Raw genomic sequence first — 12,052 nt, 5'->3', positions numbered from 1 at the left:
AAAAAAATGGGTAATCATTTTCCTCCTTCCTGTAGCCCGGCGCTATTGTTCATTGCCAGAGCGCCCAAAGGAAGCATAAGGCCAAGACCATCACGGCCATTGTTTGTTTTATTTATTTTAGGTGTGCGTTTTTTAGTATTTCCTATTAAAGGGAAAGCAGCACTTGTACCGGCTAATTCTCACATCCATTATAAAGGCTAGTACACAAAGCTTTAGGTAAAGCTTTGATAAAGTTAAATAATAATCTGTAAAATGTTCCTTGATTTATGTCCAGCCCTGTGTGCCTCTGTGCCTGGTTCACACATCAAGTGTGAGATCTGTCTCATATGCTAAATTCAACATCACAAGCAGACATTAGCACCGGCTGACCCAAGAGGGGCTGTACAGAAAACTCCTATAAAACTGCCACCTCTTCCGTCTGTTTTTGTCCCACATAGCTGCTACAGCAGGTGTGCCCCCCCCATATTTACAGCTTCATATATTACCCATTTAATGATGTAAATCTTTGTTAAATGCTTCAGGGTAACTAGGTTGGGAGGGGGTCATCCAGTAAAATAACCGAGTGAAATTCAGGGTTTCGGCAAGCAATCTCTAATATCACGGCACGAGACATAAACTGCGAGCACTTTTAAACTCGTCTTATTTAAAATGCTTCAAAAATGATGCATCGTCGAGATCATGCGAGGAAAACTGAAGCTGCAGTTCCGATACGATTAAATAGTCAGAACAACCCTGACTGACGCCTTTCGTAAGCACAACATTTCTGAAAATAAAAAGTGAGCATAAAAAACCCTGTATTTATTTTAAATTAAAAAAAACTGACAAGAAAGCAGATAAGTCGTAGCCTTTTCCTGCTTTCTGAGTTTTACATAGCATTAAAACTGTAGCAATAAACTATAGCATTAAACGACAGTATTAAACTATAGCATTAAACGATAGCTGGGTCAATATAAGCTTACAATCGCAACTCCTGTGTAGAGGGACCCTTCAGAAGTTCAGAGTCAGCATCATGAAGTTTGACACAGGCTAACTGAGGCCACACCTTGTTTCATGAAATAGTCAAATTTAACACGTTATCTTCATGTGCAAATATTAATGAGAAATGAATTATGACATTGTCACACAAACATGGAACAAAACAACTGTAACTATGATATACTGTATAATATACCTGAACATAAACATTTGTTTTCATACTAGGACAGTCATGTGGCTATAATGATTTAATTTCATGTTAATATCAATATTCTATAATAATGTTGCAAACAGAACTATTTCTATTATAATCAGTAAACAATATAGTGGGACTCTGGCTTAAACAATAATTCCATGTAATATTTTTACTAATAACAGGCAATTAAAAATGCTTCATTCCGGCCTGGAGTCCAGCACTGAGGGCAGCGCTGAGTTTACACAAACTTTATCTCTGTTTCATATTACTTATAAAGAAGTGCGTAGTGCTTTGGCACAGCCTGGCATGGCACTGTTAAATATTTACCACATTCCAATCTGTCAAATTTTAGTTAATTTACTCTCCGGAACGTTAAAAAAGGGTGGCAACTTATAAAGTCAGGGAAGAGGTTTACCTGGCCCAGTGCGACCAGTCCAGAGAGCTCGCCCGGTACACTCACCAAGAGGCCACATGTGAGAGGTCACACACTTCCTGCTGTGCAGCCACATCAACTGGGCAAACACACACCTAAGAAAGCAGCTGAAGGATATAAATGACTAAAATACTGTACTCGTATATGAAGTATACATGTCCCACTATGTCAGGAAGAAACGATTAAATTCAACTATAAAACGGTTTACTTTACCTGTTCAATGGACATTCCGAGTTGCGGTTCACATCCATTGCCTTGTGCGTGCTTAATTTTCGCTGCTTTCGGGAAGCGCTTCAGAATGGCTGCTCATTACATTGAATGTCACTGGCCTTATTGAACATACTTAGTAACCCCCCAGCTGAGCTCCAAATAAAGGTTTAGTTGTCCATGTGCAGACTGAACAAAAACCATTCTGAGAAGAGTATTCTCAAGTCATACTCATATGTACCTCAGCTATCTATCTATTACAGGCCAAAAGTCTTCCCGCGGAAACTCTATGGTTAACCTCATCCTATCGTACTCCACCTTGTGTCAAAGGTTCTACATTTCCCACTCTTTTTTTCTCAGCAAGACGTACGCCAACAGCAGCACATTCTTCAGTGAGAAAGCAGCACCCACTGAACACACTTGCAAGTCTCCCACAGTAATGACAGTCAACTCTCTGTTTATCAAGGCAAGCAATATATACCACATCAGGCTGCCTATTTGCTCAGGACTTCCCAGAGTCAACATCCTCATTTGTTCCATCTTCAGACTTCTCAAGAGCCGGGAACGATTCTCCTGCTTTCTACATTCCCACACTGGTGTGACTGGTGTACCTGGATCTAAAAGAGTGAACCTGTAAGCCAGACAAGCCGCTGTGTGGCTTTCTCTTTGCGTGCTACACGAAACAGTAAGTCATAAACTTTGTTGTATAGCCACACAGGCGAACCTAAGTCTTCAATAGGCCATAAAACTAAGATAGGCGTCTGACAATGCTTCCCATTATGAGCTGTTCCTCTGTACAGGGACTTACAGTGACACTGCACAAAGGCCTTTGCAAACCTTGTGAATACAGCTATGATTCGCCACTGTATGAATCCCCTTCCTGCCTTGTACTATGAGCTGTCCATTAGTCATGGAAGAATTATCTGCTCGTCTGCAAAACCAAACCATCATCTGAAATTGTGCTGAAACTGTAAAGTTCATTAAAATACACATCATACACGCCACTTATAATTACAGCGCATTGATTGGATGGTATAATATCTTTGGTATTCCTGTCCATAATAATATTTGTATCCATAATAAGACATGGATAATGCCTTAACATGGCTTGTCACAAACTTAGCTATTTTAGAGACATTTATTGCTGCATTGACATAATAACCAAAATCTTCTACATAAGACAAACTTACATTTGCAAAAATAATATGATTACTATGTTAGATAATGGGCTGTTACTCTGCCCTCAACATAACAGTGTCTTTGTCCTGCATTATAACAGCAATTAAGCCATAAAAACAGTATTACAACTAGTCAACTGTAGTTCAAGTGATTTATATAATACATGTATTTATGCTGCCTGGAGATCCCTCTACCACGTGAAAGCAAACTGTAAGCATATCTCATGTGTGGTTCCTCAGTGGTGGTACAAGTTACCCATCTGTTTCAACAGATCTTGTATCTCCCAACCTTCAAGGAGCGTCTCCAGACCTATCTTTCTCAGAGACATCTCTACTAGCTAACCTGGACCTCCTCAGTCCTCAAAGCCCATTTGAAAAGCTCATATTTTGTACAGATATATTTACAGCTATTGCACAAATGCTAAGTGACTTTTCTTGCTGGTCGGCTCAGCCTAACTGCCCTTATACCTAGATGCTTCATTGACGGCTGTACTGTATGTTCCTGCCTCACCTGTATGTAACTGCTAAATAAATAAATGTAAATATAATGGATTTTCTCATGTATAAGCACAGAAGAGTAGATCATTTTCAAACAATTTGTACATTCAAAATCATAATTTTGTTGATGCATAAAGTATATAAAAAAAAATACAAAGTTCAAAAGTTACCAAAAAAATGTAGACTGTTGAATGGTATTTAGCTCGCTGTACATATATTCTAAGGTAACAGATTATTTTTAAATTGCTTGGAGGATTTCAACAGAACATTTTATGCCCATTAACTTCCACACATTTCTGTTTTAGGAACTTGGTGAGGATAAAGATGGATGGATGGATGGATGGATGGATGGATGGATGGATGGATGGATGGATGGATGGATGGATGGATGGATGGATGGATGGAAGGACGAACAGACTGACTGCATGGACATTTTCTCCTGTATAAAGGGTAGAATGCTGAATGAACAAATCAGTTTCTACATAAAATCTATATAAAATCTGAGAAATAAATTCTACTTTGTGAAAGGAAAACGTGCATAATAAATGCTTAACTCTGTTAACTGGATGAATTTCTCAGGTAAAATAAAATAATAAAATATGAAAAAAAAATTATGAGCATCTACTTCAACTGTTTTACAATGTGTACACACTTTCCATTGCACTCTCTTTAATGTGTATGGAAGCCCATTCCCACCACATAAAATAAAAAAGTTAAGTCATAATTACAATATACTAAGTCTAACTTATAAGATAACCCAGACCAATCACACTGCTTCAAATTCACAGTTCGCACCTCATACTTGATATTCAGTTTTCCGGCTGTCATATCTTTTTAACAAAAGCACGGCAGCTGACTGCTTGTAATGTCCAGTACACAGAGAGCCATGCACGCGATCATTCTTGCGGTTCGAGCCCTTTCCCTGTCTCGGCTTCATCTTGTTAACAGCTATGAAAACAGGCGATTTCAGCTGTATTGAGATCAGCATTTTGAGTTGCCGGTTGCCCATTCCTTGCTTTTCCAAATCACGTTCACTTGCAGTTACTGGTGCCCCGGGTTTCCATTCATAGCACATATTGTAGAATAAATTGTCTACACATGTATGTCTATACATATTTACTGTATTAATGATTATACTGTAATTATTAATGCACAATGGAGTACATAAATGAAAGCTGTAATAACTCTAAAACTAAATGAGACAGACACATCTAGTAAAGTGTGCAGTGGACTACACACAAACCTTTTCAGACTTATGTAATTCCATCCTGTAACAGAAGCGACAGATGGCTTTTAGCCGCAGAATGTTGACGTCCAGCACGCAGGCAGCCATGCAGACTGATCATCCGTACGGTTCGAGTCCTGTGTATTGGACATTAAAAGTCCATGATTAAAAACGCCTTGCTTGCTTTAGTTAAAAAGATACGACAGCCAGATAACTGAATATGGAATCTGAAGTGCGAGCTGTTAATATGAAGCAATGTGATTGGTCTAGGTTATTTCATAATTTCGACTTAATATAATTTTGACTCGGCATCTCAACTATTTTATGTGGCGGAAACAGGCTTTCGTGAACGTGCAATATGCACGTATTTCAGACATTAAATTTTTTTTCCTGCTCTCACTCAATGTATCTGTCACTGTAATTTATTACTCCTCCATACATTCATTATGCACCTAATAATTAGATGGCCAACAGCTATTTTAGGAGTCAGATGACAAGGATTACATACCGAGATTTCATCCACCTGCCCATCCTTCTCACGTTTTCATTACCAGTACTTTCTGTTTTTTTGCACCCTCTAGTGCTGGCACCAGTCTCACAACCCACAATTACAATTTATTCAATTCTCTGTTCATCCCTAAAGCACCAGGTCAAAGGTTATTTTTTCCCACAGGATCTGGGTTTTGTGTTTATGTGTTACTGTGTTAAGCCCACCTATGGCCCCATACCCATCCATTACAGGGAGGCTGAAGGTGGCGACATGTGGAACAAATAAAAGACGTGGTGGAGGAGGGGCTCTAAAGTACGAGACCAGGGTTACCGAATGCTGTGGCACATAGTGCGTAAAAGTCACCAACTTCATGGAATGGGCTTCCATGGCCAAGCAGCTGCATGCAAACCTCAAGCACAATGCCAAGTCCTGGATGGAGTGGTGTAAAGCACGCTGCACACATTCTGGAGCAGTGGAAACATGTTCTGTGGAATGGCGAATTACGCTTCTACGTCTGACAGTGGGCAGCATGGTGGTGCAGTGGTTAGCACTGTTGCCTCACACCTCTGGGAACCGGGTTCGAGTCTCCGCCTGCATCACATGTGTGTGGAGTTTGCATGTTCTCCCCATGTCGTCGTGGGGTTTCCTCCGGGTACTCCGGTTTCCCCCCACATTCCAAAAAACATGCTGAGGCTAAATGGAGTTGCTAAATTGCCCGTAGGTGTGTGTGTGTGAGTGAATGGTGTGTGAGTGTGCCCTGCGATGGGCTGGCCCCCCATCCTGGGTTGTTCCCTGCCTCGTGCCCATTGTTTCCGGGATAGGCTCCGGACCCCCCATGAGCCAGTAGGATAAGCGGTTTGGAAAATGGATGGATGGATGTCTGACAGTGTGATGGACGAGTCTTGGTTTGGTGGATACCAGGAGAACATCACCTGCCATTGGTGGAGGAGGGATAAGAGTATGGCGTTGTTTTTCAGTGGTTGGACTACGCCCCTTAGTTCCAGTAAAGGAAACTCTTAATTCTTCAGCACACCAAGACATTTTGGACAATTCAATGCTTCCAATTTTGTGGGAACAGCTTGGGGAAGGAAGGCCCTTCCCAATCCAGCATGACTGTGCCCCAGTGCACAAAGCAAGGTCTATAAAGACATGGTTGAGTGAGTTTGGTGTGGAAGAACTTGACTGGCACAGAGCCCTGACCTCAACCCCATCGAACACCTTTTGGATGAACTACAATGGAGACTGCGAGCCAGGCCTTCATGTCTAACATCAGTGCCTGACCTCACAAATGCTCTTCTGGATGAATGGGCAACAGTTCCCACAGACACACTCCAAACTCTTGTGGAAAGCCTTCTCAGAAGAGTGGCAGCTGTTATAGCTGCAAAGGGGAGGCCAAAACTAAGGATACTTGTCACCCTAAACACTAGTGTTCCTTTGCCTCACTGGCCAACTTTACCGCCAACGGTTGACCAGATCATAATTAGTTGCAGTGGGGCTCAAGCTGTGTAAGAAGGAGCTAAAGGAGCGGAGCTTCTTAGCCTGACCAAATTGGACAGAACAGCTGTTACTGCAGCCTTCAAGGCTTCAACGTGTCGAAAGGTCGATCAGAATTTGGGTGATCCAGGAGAGCGAACGGTGTGACACCAAATAAGTCCAGTGAAGTCCAGTGAGAAAATGTTATAGCTCTTTCAGCAGAGCAGGGGATGACCATTCCCAAATGACTTAGATCTTCTTAGTATCCATCTGCACCACTGAGGGATGTATTCAATGAACTGAGACTTTCGTGACACGGTGTTCACACTTAGTTTTGCAAAACAAACCACTCTCAAGTGTGACGTGCCTACTGGGCGGGGGTTTCTTCTTCTGGGGAATGGATCAGGATGTCGTCTAGGCATCATCTGTGAATGCCTGGAGCACAGCTGGAGCACTGACCAGTGCAAAAGGCATAACCGGGTATCTCTATTGCCCAGTGGTAGCGTGCAACTCATCCCGCCCTATATTCAGACGCCACGCTGCAGTGGCCAAATTTAATGAATATCTTAGCAGGATGAACTGGCTCTATGGTGGCTGAAATGAGGGTAGCTGTAACAGCCATTAAGTCCAGCTAATCAATATGAGGGCACAGACTACTAATCTGCCGGTATGCAGTGATGCAGTGATGAGGAAGGCTTCATTATACCCATTCTCTGCAATTACTGGCAGGAGCTCCACTGTATAATCCGCCAAAGAATGCTGTTCCGTTACACGCTCCAGTATCTGAGCCCCAGCTTGAGAGAACATCAGCAAGTGCTGTCGCGGACTGTCACACACGGGTCCCTGTTTAGCAACAGCAGACGGCGATTTTCCACGTGCCAGTGGCACTGTATGTCACAATTCAAAAATATGACAATACACATCGCAAAAGGGTGTAACGATGCCCTGGGCATGGAATAATTTATTAATGTTAACATAGGAGGGTGGAAACAGGCATAATCTCAGTTTTGCCTTGAGATTTTATTTTTGCATTTTGAACTAGAGTCTGCAGAAGAGAAAAAAATGCAAGAAAAAAAAAAGGTTTGAAAACCATTTTTTTTTGCAAATAAACATGTTTATAAAGGACAAACTGAGACATCTTAGTTTCTCCAGTCTTTATACAATGTTTATATATTAAGGGCATTCGGACAGGCACTCTAAGTTCATTAGATTTTAGAGACTGCAGGATATGGAAAAAATGAAATTGTTTTTTGTAAATGTACATTCCAGAAAAAGGAATAAATTAGAACTGTGAGAACTAACATTTTTAGTCTTATTTTGGTGAATTAATTGAGGGTATTGAGCCTTGGATTGAATATCTAACCAAATTGTAAGCAGACTGTATTGTTAAACCCCTAATTGCAGCAGACAGCGCCCTGGTGGTGTGAACCCAGAGCTCACTGGGTTACAATCGGTACGGAGCAAATCTGGTGCTGAGCAGTGATACCCAGATTGGGAAAAACCCTGGCTGATGTCGCTAATGAGGATGTTTGTGAACAGAATCCAGATGTAGCCAGAATTCAGGAGCCGTATCCATACACGGAAACGAAAGGGCAAAGACAACAAGCCAAGATGAGAGCTGAATAACGAGACCAAATCCGTAAGAATATGAACTGAACACAAATCGTAGCTAAATAGTGACGATACACAGCCGCAAGCTCTCTTGCTAGAACCTGAGGCTCCTACTGCTAATTGATCTGCTAGAACCAGATGTGCCAATCAATCAGTGAGGGACACTTTCTGCTTTGGTCCGCTGGAGGCAGATTTCCACACTGACTGTAGGTATGCTGGCCTGGTTCACCTTTCTAGTCTGGAGAAGTTGTGACAGACTTGATACAATGTAAATGACCTGGGTCACTTTGCCCTCTTGAAAAGAAATAAACTACTTGAAATGCATACATATTTTAATAAGGATTATTTCTGCGGTGAATCCTCAAAAATTAGATTTTTTTTTTTTAAATGTGATGTATGCAGGGGCAGCTCCACTTTTTCAAGGGTCCTGGCCAAATCTTTACCCCCCCCCCCCCCCACCACCACCACCACCGCCCAATTAAGCCACTCTTAAACATACACATTCCTAAAAGATAAGAATTTTATGGTATCAGAGAACTGTTAAAAAATTAGACTATTGTGTTTACCTGGAAACAATGAGGCGAAGCGTCTTGTAGGAGCCCTTAACAAGTGAAATTGCCTCCTGTCTGGATCCACTGAGCTCAACATGGTTGATAGTGACCACCTGGTCTCCTGGTTCCAGAGGATACTGTAAGAGACCTGCCTTCCCACCTTCTTCTACCTGTAGCAAGAGTTCAAAACAACAGCCAGTGGCACCTTCAGAATATACTATGCTACAATTAAAGCAATGAAACGTCATAAAAATAAGTGGTACAAAAAACTAGATACTTTGTAATGCCATCTGGCAATAAGTTCGGGGCACTGGTTTAACAGTTCATTCCCAGTGACAATTCTGACATTATCTATACCTCCCTCTGTTGCTGAAAATAGACAAGAACAGAGGGACTCTCCTTTTAATAGGTCACAACACAGAAGTATCATTTAAACCAGTGTTTCTCAACCCAGTCCATGGGGACCCCAAGATGTGCATGCTTCTCCCCCCCCCAGCTCCCTGCCAGACAATCCGGATTCTTGTACCAGGAGTTGGGAGGGAGCAAAAATGTGGACTGTCTGGGGGTGCTGCCTGAGGACCGTGCTGGGAAATACTGATTTAAACCATTTACACATCACCAGAAAGCAGACCAGGGTTCCCCAGTTCCAGTCCTGCAGGGCCAGTCTGCAACACAGAATGCGGATTTCCCTGCTTAGTCATACTTCATTCAGCACACCAGCTATTTTACCAGATTTAGGTGTGTTTCAGTGGAGAAATCTGGAAACTGTGTCACAGACTCCCCCTCCAGGACCGGATCTGGGGAACCCTGAGGTAGACAATCATATTTTGTTCATTATGCTGATATTAAACGTATCATTATTTATGCAATGCAATTGTTTATATTCGTACAACTCCACCAACTCCAAAACATCTGTACATGACACTGTCTAGGTAATTAAAAGCACCTCTCCTCTAACCTATGACTCTCCTCCTCCACATGACCAAAAGATCACATCCTGTGAACAAGTTGCAGGAGTGTCACTACATTCTTAAAATAACATCACATTTCAAAGTGATGAACTAGTAATAAAAGAGGGTTTCCCTTAAAGCAGATGACATTCCTGGCAGATCATCTATTACTTAGATGTCTTGTTCAGGACTTGCATGATTTTAAATTACTTAGGTCGGCAAATCTCTTCATACTTTTAGTGATAAGCAGTTCCTTTCCCAGAAATAGTGGGAGACCTTCAAAAACACATACTTTACTTAGCTGCCCAACGACCTTAAATCGACTCTTTAATTTCCGATGAACCACCAAAATCCAGGCAGTGGCCCTATTAATACAGACTTCAACTATTTTAACCTTTCCTCATGTTCCTGCAAGTTATACATTAGATCAAAGCAACACCCTATCAAAGGACTGTTATTGCGCTAAGTTGTGAGACAAAGATCAGACGCAAGACAGGGCAGAGGTACCAGACACAAGGTTTTCAAAAGGCACCTTTAAGTACACAAACTAAAAGTTTAAAAACACTTAGCCTCATGCTACCGAGACTACAGACACAATGAACATTAGGAGGGAACCTGCTCCAAAACGATCATCCGGTTCACTCAGCCGACCCTGAATAAAAATCCCAATCAGTCAGTTTCATTAACTGAGAGCTTTCTGGGCAGAGAACTGCTGATCAGTTTCCATGAGAACTCCAATAAACACACACCGGCTTTAAAACAAAATTAAAAACCGGAAAGTACTTAAAACATAAGCTTTGCCATTCATATATATATATTTTTTTTAATTTTTCCTGTTTTCTTTTCAGACCAGCCAGGCATTTGCCAATTTGGATACTGACATTCTTTTTCACTGTCTTACTTGCTCTCTCTCCCCTGGAATCGTTCCAGGACTCTGGGCCACATTCCTCACTGTGCTATTAGCTTTTTAAGAGGGGGGGGGCACAGGGGGGGCAGAGAAAAACAGGGATCTGCCTCAATCTAGAATTACTGCCCGCCTCCCTGTCCTGTCAGGATCCACTGACCAGATAAAAGTACCATCTCAGATTCCTTTATCATAAACTTCACAATTTCTCCCTCTCAACGCCATTTAGTCTCACTTTAACCGGGTTTTTCTCATGTTTCGAATGACTGTGCTGTTTGTAAAGGTCAGGACGGTAGCAGACAGAGCACAGAAACAGGTTTCAATATGCTCAGCCTCCGGGCTTTAGCCTCTGACTTCCTTACAGGAGAGCAGATTAGTTTACAGCATGCGGAAAGGATCTATGACATTTTCGCCACAAACAATAAACCCTTCAGATCTCTTGGGGATGTCATGCCTCTTGCCACTCATGCTTTCAGATACGATTGTGCCAAACTCCTGAGATGCACTTTAGCTTTCCACACACAGCCTCCCCCTTATCATACCACGTGTGGCTGAGTGTGGAGGGGAGAATACAGCTACTGTCCATCTCAGGTGGGAGACGGCTGCCGACAATCAAGTCTGCATGCTTTCATTCCCGAAAAAATATAACTGCTCTATTTTCTTATGCAACCCAGTAGCCTGGAGCACAGTATCGATACCAACTAGGACAGGATTTGTAAACTACCATTTCAATTAAAAGGACCTGGATTTCACTTAAGCACCGAGTTCTCGCTGCGTGCTGATTGGTCAGTCTCGTACAGTCAAGCATGTGTCACTCAGCTGGCTGAGTCTTTCGATCAAGGAAACAAAATGATCAAAGCGCAAGAAGAGCTGAACTGTTTAGCCAAGCTCAGGTTTGTAAAACCTGAAGTAGCTCAAAGTGCCCCCCAGACATGGCTTAGGCCAATCCAGTCACCCTACCCACACTACCCACCCCCAGTACTTTTTGAGAAGATCTGTGTTTTTCATGTTTGCTTCATGTGTTTGTCTCGTTTCCATCTTGACTTAGACACAGAAAAGTTGGATGCTAACTGTTCAGGTTTGATAAAGTGAAGATTCCAAATAGAGGAACATACATATGTTACCTGGATTCAGGTGCTAAGGCCTAAGATTCAGGTGCTAAATCTGATGATACCTGCACTCAGTGTGTCATTGCAATGACATATCAAACACATCTCTACAAGAAGAAAAAAAAGTTTTCGTTTTGACACAATAAAGAGACCAGAAAATATCAACTGGAATATCAGAAGGGTGTGAACATGTGCCCTTCCAGACTACAACAAGCCTTTGAAGATGCTGATGATGTCAAACAGGAGCTAAGT

The 12,052-nt window shown here is 42.0% G+C and overlaps 1 protein-coding gene across 3 annotated transcripts in view; it reads right to left on the bottom strand.

The window, feature by feature from the left end:
* Nucleotides 1–12,052, bottom strand: part of shroom3 (shroom family member 3) — a 42,144-nt gene that overhangs the window by 27,930 nt on the left and 2,162 nt on the right. For 2 of the 3 annotated variants that reach the window (XM_049019793.1, XM_049019794.1), the window contains exon 2: nt 8,853–9,007. The exons of the other annotated variant lie outside the window; for it this stretch is intronic. In XM_049019793.1, the coding sequence (XP_048875750.1) occupies nt 8,853–9,007 (155 nt within the window). The remainder of the gene's footprint in view (nt 1–8,852; nt 9,008–12,052) is intronic. 3 annotated transcript variants of the gene reach the window in all.

This window comes from Brienomyrus brachyistius, chromosome 7 (assembly GCF_023856365.1).
Source record: "Brienomyrus brachyistius isolate T26 chromosome 7, BBRACH_0.4, whole genome shotgun sequence".
NCBI classification, from domain to species: domain Eukaryota; kingdom Metazoa; phylum Chordata; class Actinopteri; order Osteoglossiformes; family Mormyridae; genus Brienomyrus; species Brienomyrus brachyistius.
This window is presented reverse-complemented; position numbering and strand designations above follow the sequence as displayed.